Source organism: Caretta caretta, chromosome 24 (genome assembly GCF_965140235.1).
Source record: "Caretta caretta isolate rCarCar2 chromosome 24, rCarCar1.hap1, whole genome shotgun sequence".
Taxonomy (NCBI): Eukaryota; Metazoa; Chordata; order Testudines; family Cheloniidae; genus Caretta; species Caretta caretta.
In genome coordinates, this window is record NC_134229.1 from 16,165,219 (window position 1) to 16,183,514 (window position 18,296).

At 53.8% G+C, this 18,296-nt stretch overlaps 1 protein-coding gene across 6 annotated transcripts in view; it reads left to right on the plus strand.

The window, feature by feature from the left end:
• Window positions 1-2,334: 2,334 nt before the first annotated feature.
• Window positions 2,335-18,296, plus strand: part of LSR (lipolysis stimulated lipoprotein receptor) — a 28,110-nt gene continuing 12,148 nt past the window's right edge. For 4 of the 6 annotated variants that reach the window (XM_048828648.2, XM_048828649.2, XM_048828650.2 and 1 more), the window contains exons 1-3: window positions 2,335-2,472; window positions 2,941-3,259; window positions 11,380-11,721. In XM_048828648.2, the coding sequence (XP_048684605.1) occupies window positions 2,452-2,472; window positions 2,941-3,259; window positions 11,380-11,721 (682 nt within the window). In that variant the 5' untranslated portion in view covers window positions 2,335-2,451. Of the gene's footprint in view, window positions 2,473-2,940; window positions 3,260-8,747; window positions 9,267-11,379; window positions 11,722-18,296 lie in introns of those variants that run through there. The other 2 variants (XM_048828653.2, XM_048828652.2) reach the window with 2 other exon arrangements.

An 18,296-nucleotide genomic window follows, 5' to 3' on the forward strand; every position in this document is an offset into this window, starting at 1 on the left:
TTTCATCACGCCACATACTCTTTCATTAAAGGTTACTCTTTTGTTCCTGGAGGCTCCAGGGCAATCCTGGAGGGTTGGTGATGCTACACACAGACTGACGAAAAATGATTCCCACCGACAAAAGTCCAAACTTACCGACAGGCAAAGTAAGAAAACGGGAGCTTGCGAGATTATCACCGTTTGATTTCGGGGGGTTTACTTTGTATATCTGGAGCTGTGATGTTGACAACTTGAGTTCAATGGCTCAAGAGCTTTGTTGTTTTGAATCTCCACGTCCAGAAGGGGCCGTCGGTGGCAGAAGACGCTCGTGGAAGGACGAGGTGGTGTCCTGGATGGATCAAAAGGAATAGTCATCCCTGAAGAGGTTCACCGAGGATCATACAGAGAACTCCAGAGATGGAGCTGCCCCATCAGAAGGAGATCACTGCAGGACCATTATGTCACTGTTGTTGTGATTATTTGTACTGTCATCATGCCTGAGAGCACCACAACCCCACTGTGCTAGGAGCTGTACGTTATCATTTATTAGGTGCATTACAGGAGCAGTAAGCAGCCTTAGGCGTGGCCCACAGCTCCATTGTGCTAGGTGGTGTACATTATTAGTGCATTACAGTAGCATGTAGGCACCCCAGTCAGGGACCAAAACCCCATGGAGCTCAGCATCGTATATTACTGGTGCTATTTATTAGGTGTATTATGGTAGCATGTAGGCACCCCAGTCAGGGACCAAAACTCCCTGCTGTACATTAATAGTGCAATTTATTAGGTATATTACGGTAGTGCCTAGGCCCTCCATTCATGGCCCAGGGGCCAGTTGCACCAGGCGCTGTACAAACACAGAACAAAAAAAAAGACAGTCAGGGAGGGGGCCGGTCTCATCACATTGCAGTTTGCTGACACACATCTGCGGCTGGCCCCGGAGCTGAAGTGGAAACAGAGGCACGAATCGCCTGCTGCCAGATTGGGCAGGCAGCAAGCTGAACCCAGCCTGCCTGCACCGATGCAACACGTGCCCGACCCAGCGTGCCCTAGCGCAGCATATGCCAGCTGCTAACCCTCTGCTTGCCTGCGGTTTAAATCCGCCTGTGTGCGCCAGAGACCAGGGCAAGTGCTATGTGGCAGCCAGCAGGACAGTGTGCGTACTAGTCCCTGTCATTAACCCCCCTTTCGGAGAGGTGGTAGCTAGATGGACAGAAGAATTTCACCACTGACCTAGCTGCGCCCACACTGGGGGTTGACCTCACTAACTCGCCCCGGGTCGATCTGATTTCTAGATGTCAATTCAATAGCTCTTCCCCCTTTCTGCTGTTTACCCTCGAAACAGTTGGTGGGCTAAGCCAGCCAACCTCTTTCAGTCAGTCCCCTCTCCTAAGATCTGCTCTGCATTCCCCTGAGCCTCAGAGCCACCCACCTCCACGCCTGGTCCAGCGTGAAGCCAAGGATTTCGAGATGAACTTCATCCATTTCTTGTGTGGCAGCCACCAGGCCAGAGGCCCAGAAACCTTCCTTCGTGGTTTGTTTGACCTCTAGCGTGGTTAAGCCAACTGCGGCCCCGGAGAGCCCATCCCCGCTGCGTCCTGGCACACGTCTCCCAAACGTTTAAGGTGCCACGCCCTGCAGGTGCCCAGTGCAAAGCTCCGCTCTTGATTCACGCACGCACGTTCCCGGGGCTTGCCCAGGGCTGGATTCAGGCAGTCAGAGAAGTGGCCGTATCTGAAGACCCCTCGGTTGGCTGGCCCCTGGCGCGGGGTGAGAAAGCTGGTGGCAGTCACGGAGCGTCCCATCCCGCTGGACAGGCACACAAAGGCCGTGCTTGTGAGCGCCCATGAGTCACGGCGATCCTGCGGAGCAGTGTGACTGATTCATCGCGCAGACAAAGGCAGCAAGGAACAGGATCACCGGCCACCGACCCCTCGCAGTTAGGAGCAGAGAATTGGCTAATTGTTCCGGGCAGCGGGGCGGGTAATTAACTCACCCCAGAGTGTGCTGGCCGGACCCATCTGGATACCTGCAGCCGTTCTCCTCCTTCTCCCCTTGTAAACACAAGGCAGCAGGACATGGGAGAGAGTGGGGGGAGGGGAGGAGTCAGGACTCCTGGGTTCTGTCCGAAGCTCTGGGAAGGGAGTAGGGTCTAGTGGTGGGAGCAGGGAAGGCAGTGAGTCAGGACTCCTGGACTTTAGCCCCAGATCTGTGAGAAGAGTGGGGTTGAGTGGATAGAGCCATGGGGAGGGCAGCTGGGAGCCAGGACTCCTGGGTTCTATCCCTAGTTCTGCTCCTTACCCAAGGCCTGGGCTAACTGGACCTCTTGCCCTGGGGTAGCATGGCGAGGAGGGATACCGGGGTAGATGGGCCCATTGCTTTGATCCAGCGCAGAGTGGGCTACGCAGCTGATAACTGGCCTATGGAGAGGAACTGAGGCAGGGAGCTGACTCCAAACAACCCCACACCATCATGCTGAGCAAGGAGAGGCTGGTAAGTCTATGGGAACAGTGACCCCTACTGGCCAGGTGGGGTGCCTACCTCGTGATGGCACTTTAAAGGTGGCTGGGGCATCTGTATCTGAGCACTGGCTTTTTAGCTCCCTCTGCTGACTGGGGTAGGCACCTAGCTTTAGCATGCAAGTAAAATCAGGGCGGCAAACCCCTGCAGCACAGGGCCCCCTAGCGTCACGCTGGGGCATCGGGGCCAGTCCTGACTTCCAGGGGGGAGCCCCCAACCCTGCTCCCTGCAGCACCGCGCCCCCTAGTGCTATGCTGGAGCATTGGGGCCACCAGCCCTGATTGCCAGGGGAGAGCTCCCACCCTGCAGCACAGCGCCCCCTAGCATCACTCTGAGGCATCGGAGACAGCCCTGACTGCTGGGGGAGAGCGCCCACCCCGCTCCCCCTAGCTGCCTAGCGCACACCTAGCCAAGCTGCTGGTCAATATGTTTATTCCCCAGTCGGCTGCAGCCCCCTCAGGCCATGACGGCTCCTGGCTTCCTGCGGCAGGACTGCAGGATGCTGAGGAAGAGGAGGAAGAGGAGGAAGATGGACAGCCCCACCACCAGAGACTCGATGGCCGAGTAGGCACGGGTCAGCTCTGGGGCGGAGGCCAGCACCCTAGGCGGGGTGACCAGGAACTGGCCCACCAGCTGCCCGCCCACGTAGCACTGGTAATAGCCGGCATCGGTGCCATTCCAGGAGGAAAGCAGCAGGGTCCCGCCACCGGTCGCCTTGTCCAGGCCAATGGAGCCGTTGCGCTGATGAAGGTCCAGCCAGGTCAGGGCGGTGGGGCCTTCCTGCCAGTACACGGGGCTGGGAGCAGAAAGAGAGAGGTTAGGAGAGCCTGGTGTGGGCCTTGCACATGCTCACGGGGTGCCAGGACTCCTGGGTTCTCTCCCCAGCTCTGGGAGGGGAATGGGGTCCAGAGGTTAGAGCCAGGGGGCTGAGAGTAAAGCATTACCCTGCTGGGGGGCACCAGCTCCGATCCAGCCCCAGGGCAGGGAACTGGCTGGCTCAAGGGGGTGGAGAATGGGACCCCTCTAAGGGGTGCTGGCTGGAATGAGTTCAGCCAGTCTCTGTCCATTTCAACTGGCACTAACCAGCCCCCTTGCTCTCATCACCAGAGGCCAAAGGCTGGCTATCCATGGAGCCTGATCTCCCTTAGAGGGAGACCCTGGGGGGGTGGGGGTGTCTGGGGTGCTGGGCTAGGGAGGCTAAATTGGTCCAGGGTGGCTGGGACAAGGATGGTGGGAATCTCTCCCTCCTCCCTGCACTTATCTATGGAATTAACAGGCAGCAAAAATGGCCTTCAGCGTCTCCCAGTGAAACTACCTGAGATGTGCCTGGCCCACAAGATGAAATTACCACAATCCCCACAACAGCTGATGCCAACCCCACCAGAGCCTTAAGCACAGGCTGGGGCTAGAGTGGGATCAGATTTGCCAGTGGTAGACGTCTGCAGCCAGGAGCTAAACTCATCTGCACCAATGTGTTATGAACATACACAGCCGGGCAGGGCTGGAGGGGGGATGCCACCAAAACAGGCCTCATGCAGGATTTTGTGCATGGTTTGAAACCTAGACACTAGTGCTTGAGCTACAGGAGAAGCATGGCTAGCTGGAAGCGGTAGTAGGTTATTCTCCAATGCGTCAGCCACAAGAGGGCAACCTGGCATTCACTTTTAATGAGGCGTTCCATCGAAAAATTGCGAGACTGCCTTAAAAATCGTGAGATCAGCTCCAAAAACTCTGTTTGGTTTAAAAAATGGTGAGATTGGCTTTAAAAAATGTCTGAGGCTGGCTAAAAACCTGCGAGAGCAGCTTCCAAAACTCATACGGGTAAAGAAATGATCAGTGTCCGGTTGGTTTTAATTGGCCTTCTGATGTTGGAGGTGGGAGGAGTCACATTTCCAAGGGTTTCTGTGGAGCCATGAGGACTAGTCATGCTTCTTCCGTGAAAGCTGAGAGGCTCGAGAACTAACATGATTCCAGCGGTTGAGGGCTTTAGGAAAATCGTGAGTCACAATAAACTCACGAGAGCTGGCACCACTGGATGCTACCAGAAAATAGCGCCCGGGGAAGGAATTAACGAGAAGATGTGATTTTCTGTCGGGATCTGAGATGAAGTTAGGGGATGGTGAAAGCTACGGGTCAGAAGCCCCCAGAGGTGGAATTTGTATCCCCTGAGCAGGAGCTAGACTCATTTGGAGCCAGGCCGCCTGGGTTCATAGCCAGCATCTCTTGTATTAAAGTGTGATGGGGTTTTAAAAGACCATACCCGGGCAGGGACTTGGTGTTACACTTTGCTAAGGATGGCATTGACACCAGCATTGATTAAGAGGGGAGAGCGCCCCACCCCACTCCCTGCAGCACAGCGCCCCCTAGGGCTATGCTGGGGCATTGGGGCCAGCCCTGACTGCCAGGGGAGAGTGCCCCTCCCCTGCCCCCTGTGGCACATTGCCCTCTAATGCTGGGCTGGGACCCCTTTGTTCCAGGCACTGTCTCCTGATCCCACAGCTCAGTTTCGACCACGGTGAAAGTTCAGTGCGGTGGTAATTTATTAACCTGGCTCCCCTTCCCAACACCCACACAGGAACCAGCTCAGTGCAAACAGGCTGGGCTCAAGTTCCTTCTGACTCTTTCCAACCTACCCCCGAATGCTCCCGGGGGGATCCTCCAGCTTCACCCCACCAAGGAGCCCAGATTTATCCCCATACATTCCGGCTGGATTCTGCCACAGACCTGAGCTCCTGGCTAGGGGATAGATTTTTAGAGATGGGGGGAATATTGCTTTAGATGGGCTGCCCATGCATCTGATCTGGGGTGGGGATACCAGCTTAGGTGGGCCCATAGCTATGATCTGGGCTAGCAGGGAGGGGGCCTGATACCAGGGTAGATGGGCCCATGGGTCTGATCCAGGGGTGGAGGGTTGGGATACCTGGCTGCATGGGCCCCTGGGTCTCCCCAGCATGGAACGGCTCCCTGTACCTGTATATAGAGGCTGTTGGGCACCTCAGCCTGGCGCGGGCGTGAGGTAGGGCTCGGTAGCGGGTGACGACAAGGAGAGGGGCCCTGCCCAGTTCATCCCGGCTGGGGCCGTAGGCCCTGTCACATGGCACCTCACAGCTCTCCACCCGCAGCTCCGGCCCCCTCTGGGGCAGCCCTCGCCCGGCCACCCCGCATGGCAGGGGCCCCTCGGGGCGTGATGCCAACCGGGCGTAGCAGAACCCCACCCGCTTCCTCTCGCCGGGGCCTCCGCAGCGGTCGCAGGGCTGCCAGCGTGCCCAGGCGGTGAACAGCTGGCCCCGGGCCCCGCCAGCCAGATCCACGGTGGTGTTAGCCAGGGTGGCCTCTCCCAGGCTGGCGTGGCTGATGTGGAGGCGCCCAGCGTCCTGGAAATCCAAATCGTAGTAGGCCAGCATGGCATCACCGCGGTGACAGCTGTAGATGCCCGAGTCCCCCACGCCAGGATCCAGAATCCGCAGGTCGCCCTGGAGCAGCCGGGTTTTCAAGCGCAGCCGCCACAGCTTGGCGCGAGTGGGGATGAGCGCCAAGGGGTGCCCAGTGCGGATGAAGGTGGCCGGCCGCTCCCCGGGCCGGGAGGGATCCGCATACTGCCAAGAGACTGGGCCCTGGTGGGGGGGGCCTGGGCACCTCAGGGTCACAGGGTTGTCTGAGATCAAGGCCAGGGTGCATGGGCGGCCCGGGAGGCAGGGCTCTGGCAGGGAGACGCCTTGGGATGGGTCGCCATTGGCCACGGCAGAGATCAAGACAAAGAGGAAGCTGAGGGCCACTGCTCGGGGGCACATGGCTGGCTGGGGTGTGCCCAGTGGTTGGAGCAGGAGGCAACGGCTTTCTGACCTCATTGTGATGTCATCTGTCAGAGAGTGAGGTCATAATTGCCCTAGCTCAGAAGGGGCCAGCTGGGGAGCCCCAGGGAGAGCACGCTGGATTCTCAGCTCCCTGGGGTCGATCTGGAGTCACCCCTGACTGCAATGGGGGCAGGGCTGGGTTCTGATCTCAGCTTTCCGGGTCGATCCAGGGTCACCCCACAACAGCAGCAGGGGCAGGGCTGGGTTCTGATCGATCCAGAGTCACCCCTGACTGCAGCGGGGGCAGGGCTGGGTTCTGATCTCAGTTTCCTCAGGGTCAATCCTGAGTCAACCCCCAACTGGTGACTGCAGCGGGGGTCCTGTCACATGGCACCTCACAGCTCTCCACCTGCAGCTCCAGCCCCCGCTGGGGCAGCCCTCGCCCGGCCATCCCTTGCAGCAGGGTGGGGGGACAAGGGCTTCTGCCCAGCAGGGAGGAGGGTCTTGGGGTTTTAGCCCCGCAGGGTGCACCTGCCAGGGCTCGGGGTTTCAGTCCTGCTCCTATTAAGCATATGCCTAACTTTAAGGCTATGTCAACACTGCGCACCTCCCAACAAAATAAAACCACCCCCAACGAGGGGCGGTAGCTTTGTTGGCGGGAGAGCGTCTCCCGCCGACAAAGTGCTGTATACACCCGCACTTTACATCAGTACAACTTTTGTCCACCAGGGGGATGTTTTTTTCACACCCCTGACTGACAAAAGTTTTACTGACAAAAGGGCAGTGCAGACATAGCCAAGTGAGTTCCCAGTGGGAGTGAAGTAATTCCGCTGCAATCACATGCATACGTGTTTGTAGGATTGGGACCTTAGTTTTCTCTATGAAAAGGTTTTGAAAACTTTACTCCCTTCAATACAATGGGTTCCCAAAAAGTTTCCCAAGGATTCTCAAAACCTTTTTCTGCCCCCCAAAAATAACTTTCCTGAACGTTTTCGTCCTTACATTCAAAATCTTTCCCCTCTCTTAGAAAAGATTCGAATACTTTTTCAGCCCTCAACAAAAGTTTTGGAAAACATCTCCTCCACAAAGTTTGAATACCTTTTTGCCCCAGATTTTCATAACTGAACCATGTCTCCTTTCAAAACGTTTTCCTTCCTCAAACAAAGAACTTTTGAAGACTTTTCCTCCATTAAAAAGGAGTTTCTGAAAGTTCCCACCCCTCAAAAAAAGTTTCTATAACTTTTCTGCCTCTCAGGTAAAAAAGTTCTGGGGGAGATAAATATTTGGTGGGAGCTGGATATTTTCTCACTGTTTCCTCACAGTCCCCCTTCGGTCTGTCTGAATCCATATGGTCTCTTCTCTTACACTTACATTGAAAGCTCTTTGGCAACAGGGACTGTCTTTCAGTCCTGTGTTTGTATGGTACCTAGCACATTGGGATCTTGGTCCGTGACTAGGGCACCTAGATGTTACACCAATCTAAATAAAATAAAAAATAATTAATAATAAACCTTTTTAAAAAAATTGGAAGGGGAAAACGTTTTGGAAACTTTTATTGTGCCGAGAGTAAAGTTTTAAAAACTTTTTTTTCCACAGGAAAAGGAGTTTAAACTCTTTTGGGGAGATGGGGAAAAAATTTGAAACTGATTTTTTGCAGAGGGAAACGTTTTTGAAATTTTTGTGGAAGAAGAAAAAGTTTTGGAGACTCTTCTTGGAAGGATAAAGGGATTTCAAAACTCGTAGTAAAGTTTCAGAAACTTTTTTTTAATAGGAAAAGTTTTTGAAACTCTTTTTGGAGGCAAAAACCATTTGAAGCTTTCTTTTGGAGATGGAAAAAGTTTTCAAAACATTTGTTGAACATGGAGAAAAGTTTTAAACACTGTTTGCAAAAAAGTTTCCAAACCATTTGTTGGCAGTGGAAAAAGTTTCAGAAACTTTTTTGGAAGGGGAAAAAGTTTTGAAAGTTTCCCCTTCCCCCTCCAAAAACAGGTTTCTAAAACTTTTCACACCCAATGTTGTTTCCTTCTTTCTAAAGTCTTTAAAACTTTTTGGACAGAGTCTGTTAGATCAAGAGGGCTTTGGGCCTGAGGCCAGTGGAAAAACTCCACTTTGATCCCAATGCTACTGGCCCTGTAAGAAAGAGAAACATCAACACACACAGAGCCACACACACACTTTGCCTGGCTGCACCTGGGACAGCCCATTTCCCAATTATGTGAGGGGTGCTATATTTATTTCGCTCCTTCCAACTCCTTTAAAAAGTTACTTTGGTTTTTCCCACCCCTTTCTCAAGGGTGTGCCCCTGGGCCAGTCCATTTTCATAAAGGGGGGAACGTTACATTCACCTTTCCCTCTTTTTAAGGTTACTTTGGTTTCTCCCACAACTTGGTCTAGGCTGTGTCCCTGGGCCAATTCATTGGCATAGGGGGGAGGGTAAACCAACCGAAGTTCACTCCCAATTTCCAAACTACAAATTGGTTTGCCCCAAGTACCCTCCTATGGGTACCTGGGCCGGACCATTTTCAAACCCGGGAGGGGGGACAGGGAGACAGGTGAGGGGTTTGTGTATTTTAAAACCCAGCTTTAAAGGGGAAGGGGGGGCAGCCCCTGATTCAAAGACACGATGGCATCAGAGTTGACAGCCCACGCCTGAGGGGCTGCTGCGCAGGAGGGAGGTATTTCTCTTCTCCCCCCCCCCAACTCCCGCGAGGAAGTGGTACGTCCCGCCTCTTGGGCGAGGCTGCAGCACCTGCGCTGGAGACAGACGCGCGGAGCGGACGGGCGAATCCAGCGGGAGTAGGACGCGGCCGAATCAAGCGGGCAGCGCCCCTCCCCCTCTGGCGGGAAGGGGGAGCCTGATGCGGGCGAATCAACCCGGCCTGTGTTGCTTGTGGGAGGCGGGAATGGAGACCCGGGGACCCCAGCTGGCTCTGCGGACTCTGCTGTGGCTCCTGGTCGGCGCATGGGTCTCAGGTAACGTCCCTGCCCGGAGAGCGAGCGACGGCACCGCCATACTCCTCGCCCCGCCGCCCTCCTCTGAGGGGGAGTTGTGCTCTGCGGGGTCTCCTGCCCCGAGCTACAGGGGGCGGGAAGGGAGAAACTCGACGGCTGATTGGAGGGGAGAGGTGTGAGGGGGATTAGCGCCGCCCAGCTGTGGCTCCCTCAGGGTGGGGGTTGCTGTGCCCCCGTGGGGGAGGGGGTTGGTGTGGGTCCTTGAGCTGGTCGTCCCCCCCCCCCTCCCCCCAGTCTGGGTGTGCTCTTAGCCCTACTAGTTGGAGTGGGGGAGACTCTAGGCGACCCCCCTAGTGGATGTGGGCAGGGTTAGTGTGGGTCCCTGGGCTGCCCCTTGCCTGGGGCCCCCACTAGTGGGCATGGGGGGTTGGCATAGGGGTCCCCTTGAGCTACTGGGGCGGTTCAGGGCCCAGCTCGGGGGTCCCAGGTAGCAGGGTGGGGGCAGCTCGGGGGTCCCAGGTAGCGGGGTGGGGGCAGCTCGGGGGTCCCAGGTAGCGGGGTGGGGGAGTGGGATCAGAGACTTCATATGTCCTTTCACCTCCCCCAGTTCTGTCTAACCAGCCTGTCTCTCTCTGCGCTGTATGTGTGTGTTTAACTTTTCCCTCCAAGGTAAACAGGTAGCAGAAGAAGCTGCCAAATATAGCTCCCTCCTCAGCCCTCACCTTTCCCACAACCCTGGGTTTCATGCCCGCTGACCTGTTCTGCTTCCCACGCCAAGTGAGGTAACTGCGGGGTGTCCTGTGTCACATACATACAGCTCTCCCTGGCGCTGGGTGCACCCCAATCCAAAGACACAGGTGTGGCCTCCTTCCCGGAAGGGCAGCCGCCCTGTCTTGGTGAGCTCACATCTGTCGAAACTCCCTGCTGGGTAATGTGCCTCGAGGGAGGGGCTTTCTGTTACCCATGGCCCTGCGGGGTGGTGTGAATGCAGGGTACTGGAAAAGCACCCTGATCCCTCAGCAAAAGATAGATATAGCTGATATCTCTGGTCAGGATTTCCCCCCTTCCCCTGGGGTGTGGACCCCGGTGTCATGACCATGTTTCCGGTGTAATTGGTGCCCTGGCTTTCCTCCTGCCCTTTAAGTGGAATGCATGCCATACTGTGCACAGAGAACGTTGTTGGCGTCGTGACCTGGAAAGCGTTGGGGTCAGTGGTGTTGTGGGTGTTTTAAAATGGCTGCTGTGGGGTCACAGTAGAGGAGGCTGTATTTCCTCACTGAGGGCTTGAGACCTGATAAATCTGAAGAGTCCCAACTCTCTGTCTCCTGTGTGTTAGCCCTGGGTTTGGGTGGGGAGTGGGGTGTAGTGGTTAGAGCTGGGAGTCAGGACTCCTGGTGTTTTTTCCTAGCTCGGGGAAGGGAGGGGTGTGGGGGTCTGGTGGGTTGGAGGAGGAGGAGGAGTTGGGGGCCAGGACTCCCGAGTTCTATTCCCGGTTCTGCCACTCACCTTTATGATATCTAAGCTGTTTTTAGACTTGAAGCTGTGTGGGTTAGTAACTGATGACTTTGAAAAGCACCAGGCTTTCCTGTTTTGAATGCAGTGAGGTCAGGGATTGTTGGGCTAGAAAGGGGCTGGGTGTGTCACAGAATGGCTCATGGGCCAGTGGAAGTGATGGTGATCCAAGTGATGACGAGTTCCTGATTTGCTCTGTAATAAGGAAACAATCAGATGTTAACTCTTTAGGGGCTGCAGTGTGGTCCAAAAGCTTGGCAATTCACTTGAGACCTCTTACGCTTGACTCTTCAATGGCTGTTTACCCTCAAAAGGGGGCGGACAGAGAAGTTAGTCTGGTCATGTCTGAGTCAACCACTGTAATGGAAATCTGACTTCTAGAGTGAAAGGAATGTGGCTTAGTAGTTAGAGCAGGGGGGCTGGGAGTCAGGATTCCTGGGTTCTGTTCCCAGTTCTGGGAGGGGAGTCGTGTCTAGTGGTTAGAATGGCTGGAAGGCAGGACTCCTGGGTTCTTTTCTGGCTCTGTCATTCACTTGCCTGGGGCGTACCCCCTTCCCCATCTGACCCTCCTTGGCCCAGCTGACCTGATCTCCCAGCTGACCCTGCCCTTTCCCTGTTCCAGGCCCTGCCCACGGGATGCAAGTCACGGTGCCGAACCCTTTCAACGTGGTGATCCTCTTCCAGCCTGTTACCCTGCAGTGCAACTATCAGACCTCAGCCACCCAGCTGCCCATAGTCACCTGGAAGTATAAGTCCTACTGCCGGAGCCGCCTGGCCGATGCCTTCAACCCCAGCAGTCAGGAGAACCAGATCAACAACCAGCTGCAGCAGAACAACCCCGGATACAACCCCTATGTGGAGTGCCAGGACAACACTCGCACAGTGCGTGTGGTGGCTACAAAGCAGGGCAACGCCGTGACACTGGGGGACTTCTATCAGGGGCGTCGGATCACCATCACCAACAGTAGGTTCCAGGGAAGGTGGAGGGGTTTTTTTTTACTGATCACTTATTAGATAGATTAAAGTAGCATTCCAGGGGGGCGTTGTGCCAGGTGGAGGGCTTGTTGTGGTAGCCCCCGCAACTCGCTTATTAGGTGTGTGATGGGCATTGTACTAGGTGGAGGGCTTATTAGGTATATTATGGTAATACACTGGGTGCAGGGAATTACAACACTGTGTACTCCTGGAGGAATTCTGCGCCACTGTGCATGCACACAATTTGTGTCCCCTTCAGATTTCTTTGCTTCCCCGCAGAAAAATGGCCTTCTGATGGTGAAGGAAAGGGAAGCCACAAGAGCGGTCATATGACCCTCCCCAGCAGTATGTTTTGGGTGCCCAGGGCAGCTGGCAGAGAGGTAAATCACTGTGGTGCAGGGGGCGGGACTGGGGAAGACTCGGCTGGTGGCTCCTACCCTGCGCTGGACTCAGCTGCTAGTCCTGTGGAGGACAGGACTTCCTCTTTCCTTGCACAGCATCTGGGGCTGTCAACCCACCCCCAGATTTCTCCTCTGGCTGTAGGAAGCTCTGCAAACAGCCTCCCTTCTCTCTCTCTTCCCCCCCTGCCCCCCCCCCCCCCCCCCCCCCCCCCCCGTGCTTCTGGCACGCATCCCTCCCCCTGCAGCTGGGGAGCGATCGCTTTACAGGGAGCTGCTCCACCATCTGCCCAACCCCTGTGCATCCAGACTATCTCATCTCCAGACCCTCCCGCTGAGCCTCCCTCACCCCTGACAAGCCTCACTCCCCCTTAACCTGAACCACCCCAGAGAGCCACCTACACCTGGATCCCCACCCTACTGAGTCCGAACCAGCTGCATCTGGATCCCCATCCCACTCCCCCAGCATCTGGACGTCCCCACCACTGAGCTCCCCACATCCAGACCCTCCTGCGCTGTATCACTCTGACACCTGGACCCCCTGCTGAGCTCTGTTCGGCTTGTCGTCCCCCCCCCCCCCCCCCCCCGCCACACACACCCAGACCCTCCCTGCTAAGCCCCAACCTCTTTCACCTGGACCTCCCCTGCGGAGTTCCATTACCATTGCACCCAGACCCCCCCCCCCCCCCCAACAAGCACCTCTGTATCCAGATCCCCCTGCACCCAGATACCCCACTGAGCTGCCCACACCCAGATTGCCCAACGCAGTATCCTCTCAACCCACACCTGGATCCCCCCTCATTAAGTCCCTCCACACATGGATCCTGCCTTGCTGAGCCTGCCTGCCCACCCCTGGTGCATCTGGCATGCAGGGGCAGGGCCCTGGGGTCGAAAGAATAGTAAATATGGCAGACGACCAGCTTGGCTTAATGGTGAAATCCTAGCGGATCTTAAACATAAAAAAGAAGCTTACAAGAAGTGGAAGGTTGGACATATGACCGGGGAAGAGTATAAAAATATTGCTCAGGCATGTAGGAATGAAATCAGGAGGGCCAAATCGCACCTGGAGCTGCAGCTAGCCAGAGATGTCAAGAGTAACAAGAAGGGTTTCTTCAGGTATGTTGGCAACAAGAAGAAAGCCAAGGAAAGTGTGGGCCCCTTACTGAATGAGGGAGGCAACCTAGTGACAGAGGATGTGGAAAAAGCTAATGTACTCAATGCTTTGTTTGCCTCTGTCTTCACGAACAAGGTCAGCTCCCAGACTGCTGCGCTGGGCATCACAACATGGGGAATAGATGGCCAGCCCTCTGTGGAGAAAGAGGTGGTTAGGGACTATTTAGAAAAGCTGGACGTGCACAAGTCCATGGGGCCGGACGAGTTGCATCCGAGAGCGCTAAAGGAATTGGCGGCTGTGATTGCAGAGCCATTGGCCATTATCTTTGAAAACTCGTGGCGAACAGGGGAAGTCCCAGATGACTGGAAAAAGGCTAATGTAGTGCCAATCTTTAAAAAAGGGAAGGAGGAGGATCCTGGGAACTACAGGCCAGTCAGCCTCACCTCAGTCCCCGGAAAAATCATGGAGCAGGTCCTCAAAGAATCAATCCTGAAGCACTTACACGAGAGGAAAGTGATCAGGAACAGTCAGCATGGATTCACCAAGGGAAGGTCATGCCTGACTAATCTAATTGCCTTCTATGATGAGATAACTGGCTCTGTGGATGAAGGGAAAGCAGTGGATGTATTGTATCTTGACTTTAGCAAAGCTTTTGACACGGTCTCCCACAGTATTCTTGTCAGCAAGTTAAAGAAGTATGGGCTGGATGAATGCACTATAAGGTGGGTAGAAAGTTGGCTAGATTGTCGGGCTCAATGGGTAGTGATCAATGGCTCCATGTCTAGTTGGCAGCCGGTGTCAAGTGGAGTGCCCCAGGGGTTGGTCCTGGGGCCGGTTTTGTTCAATATCTTCATAAATGATCTGGAGGATGGTGTGGATTGCACTCTCAGCAAATTTGCGGATGATACTAAACTAGGAGGAGTGGTAGATACGCTGGAGGGCAGGGATAGGATACAGAGGGACCTAGACAAATTGGAGGATTGGGCCAAAAGAAATCTGATGAGGTTCAATAAGGATAAGTGCAGGGTCCTGCACTTAGGACGGAAGAACCCAATGCACAGCTACAGACTAGGGACCGAATGGCTAGGCAGCACTTCTACGGAAAAGGACCTAGGGGTGACAGTGGACGAGAAGCTGGATATGAGTCAGCAGTGTGCCCTTGTTGCCAAGAAGGCCAATGGCATTTTGGGATGTATAAGTAGGGGCATAGCGAGCAGATCGAGGGATGTGATCGTTCCCCTCTATTCGACATTGGTGAGGCCTCATCTGGAGTACTGTGTCCAGTTTTGGGCCCCACACTACAAGAAGGATGTGGATAAATTGGAGAGAGTCCAGCGAAGGGCAACAAAAATGATTAGGGGTCTGGAACACATGAGTTATGAGGAGAGGCTGAGGGAACTGGGATTGTTTAGCCTGCAGAAGAGAAGAATGAGGGGGGATTTGATAGCTACTTTCAACTACCTGAGAGGTATTTCCAGAGAGGATGGTTCTAGACTATTCTCAGTGGTGGAAGAGGACAGAACGAGGAGTAATGGTCTCAAGTTGCAGTGGGGGAGGTTTAGGTTGGATATTAGGAAAAACTTTTTCACAAAGAGGGTGGTGAAACACTGGAATGCGTTACCTAGGGAGGTGGTAGAATCTCCTTCCTTAGAAGTTTTTAAGGTCAGGCTTGACAAAGCCCTGGCTGGGATGATTTAATTGGGGATTGGTCCTGCTCTGAGCAGGGGGTTGGACTAGATGACCTCCTGAGGTCCCTTCCAACCCTGATATTCTATGATTCTAGGGCAGACAGAGTCCTTGTGCTGTGTCAGGGTTGGGTGCAGCCTCATCGTTGAGTCTGTGTCCCAGAGTGGGAGCTGCACAGTGATCTCTCCCACCTCTGTGCAGCCAGTGGCCTCTGCTCCCCAATGCCATGCTGGAGCCTCCACATTTATTTGACCAAAAAATTAGCAGAATTTTTTGGTGCAAAAGGCCCTCAGGAGTAACTGTGCCAGGTGGAGGGCTTGTGCTGGTCACTTATTAGGTATTCCATGGTAACCCCCAACTCACTTATTAGGTGTATTACGGTAGCGCTCGGGACTTTTATGAGTGGTGTCCCATCACCATCACCCTCAGTATATATGGGGCAGAGGGACTGCTGTGTGTTTGCTTATTAGGTGCATTCTGGTGGGGCCTAGGGATCCCCCAACTGAGATGGGGATAGCAGGAGGCGGGGGGCAGAGCGTTTGTACTGCTTGCTTATTAGGTGTTTTATGGTAGCAGCCAGAGAAATGGGGGCAGTCCCCGCCCCAGCTGAGATTGGGGCTATAGTGCCAGGTGCTGCACAGACACACACAGTGAGAGACAGTCCCTGCCCCACAGAGCTCATCTAAAGATACAGAGCGGGGATTATTATCCCCATTTTATATTTGGGAAAACTAAGGCACAGAGCGATGTAATATGCCCAAGCTCACTCAGGGTGCCTGTGGCAGGGCACGAACTGAACCCAGATCTCCTGAGTCCCAGTTGAGTGTCTTAACTCCAGGCCCGGATAATTCCTGTTTATGCCGGTGGCGTGTTGGTTTCCAGAAGGAGGGAGCTAATACAGCAGTGGCTTTGAAACTGAAGTGGGAGCTCTGAAAAGAAAGTGCTGCCATTAAGCTATTGGAAGAGAGTTCACCACCACAGAAATGCAGCCACCTCTGGGGTGGAATGCAACAACTCCTTAATAGCCCTTTTGTGTCACTCACCCAGTGCTGAAATGCAGCCACCTCTGGGATTTGGCAAAACAAATATTTAACAGTGGACAGTAACAGGAGAGAGTTTAGGGCAGGTAGCAAAGAATGCTGCGTATGACCGGAAGCAGGTGGAGAAGTTGAGAGGGGCAGAATTGAGCTCCCTATAATAGCAGGAGCATTGTGGCCAAACTCCAACAGTAGTGGGGGATCTTTAACCATTGTGCAAACTGTCACAGTCTCTGTTACACATTTCACCATGCTGGGGCATTCAGGCCAGCGCTGACTCTGCTGGGAGAGCACCCCCACCCAGCTCTTTGCAGCATAGCATTGCTGGGGCATTGGGTTAGGGTGAGGGTGCTGAGTCCCCCATCTGTGACTAGAACTCCTGGGTCCTGTTCCAGCTCTAACCACTCATAGCCCTGCAGTGACCCACACCTGGGTATCAGAACAGCAGTATCTGGTTAAGGTTAAGCTGAGTGCTCTGGTGTCAGATGCTCTGAGCTCCATCAGGAAGGGGAGAGGGATGCTGTCCTGTGATTAAGGCACAGACTAGGACTCAGGCCTCCTGGGTTCAATTCCCATCTCTGCCATGGACTCCTTGTGACCTTGGGAAAAAAAGTCCTTTCCCTCTGCCTCAGTTTCCCCATCTGAGGATAAAAAACCTGCCATTGTGTAGTTTTATTGGAAGCTTTTTGGGACAGGGACGGTCTCTTGCTGTGTGTCTGGGCAGCGCCTGTCATGATGGGGCCTGGATCTCAGCTGGGGCAGGGACTGCATCTCAGCAGTGCCAGGCATGATGGGCCCTGGATATCGGTTGGCTCTACTCCAATACAAATATTTTCAGGTTCTACTGCTTTTGCTGTAGTTTCACAATGTAAATCAACCGCATTGTATTATGGTGGGTCAAAAGTCCACAGCAAAACTCTTTTCCCTGTGATCATGTGTCTAAAACCAACTGGAGCTGTGCTTCAACTGTCTCCAGCCAAACTCTGTTAAATTATCATGCCTTTTCTTTTTGTGTTGTCTTACCCGGAGGCGTTTCTGTGATAACAGCAGCTTTGTTGTAACCTGGCTAAACTGGTGCGTGATTCATGCAGCAAAAATCTTCAGTTTCTAACACTCATCTAGAGTCTTGTGCTTATAAACTCTGGATCACTTCCCCCTACCAGAGTACAGCCAGCTCAGGGGTGGAACACTGCAACTGGCTAACAGCAGTACCCAACAGTTAAGTCATAACCCTAATTACAGCTGATCACAATTCTAATGATTCCCTTACATAACACTTTCCATCCTTGCAGTGCTTTGCAAAGGTTTAATTACCATTTGGGACAGGAAGTGTCAATCTAATTGAAACTATGGCTGAAGATGCAGGTCAGCAGAATTGAACCAATTAGCTCAGGACTCTAGTTATGTCCTAGTTAGGCTGCTAGGTGTCGTGGCTGGATTTTATGATGATCGTTTGATGTCACAGATCCCAGATTTCAGCATCACTCAGTGAATTGGAGCAGCTGGGGACACTGCTTGTTTATAAAGTGTAAAAAGCTTGCTGGCATCAGGGAGAGTGATACTGGAAGGCTGCGTCCAGCTCTGGGGTGCGCTTTTTATGAAGGATGTTGGAAAAACTGCAGAGGGTGTATAGAAGAGCTGCAAAAATAATCCAAGGGCTGGAGTAAAGGCCTGAGAGTGAGAGAATGAAAAAGTTTGATCTCTTCAGTTTGTCCAAAAGAAGATCAGTGGGTGATTTGATTTTTTTCATGGGGAGAAAATCCCAGGTACTAATGAGCTCTTCAGTCTAGTGGAGAATGGTAGAACAAGAACCAACATATGGAAGTTAAAGCCAGACACGCTTCAAGTAGAAAGGAAGGGCAAATTTAACAGCCAGGGTGATTAACCCTTATGACTTCCCCAGGGAAGTGGTGGATTGTCCATCTCTTGGGGTCATTCAATCCAGCCTGGAGGCTTTTCTGGAAGATGGTTTTGTCCAACACAATCTGTGGGTAACAGGGTGAAAGTCCCTGGCCTGTGTTATACAGGAGGCCAGATGAGAGGAGACGTCCGGCCAAAATACAAGATGATCTAATGGGCATGCAGCAAAATCCTAGACCAAGTTTGTCAAAACTGACTCATGGTTCAGGTCCTAAAACCAACAATATACAAGATCTTGGGCATAGGTGAAGTGGCATGTCTGAGGTCAAGGCAAGAGCTGGGGATAGAACCCCGGTGTCCTGACCCCCGGTCTGGCGCACTATCCACTACACCACACAGCCAGGCTAAGTTTCCTCTAAGCCATGTGGCCACACAGCAGGCTATCAAAGACTGCGCAGGGGCAAGAGGT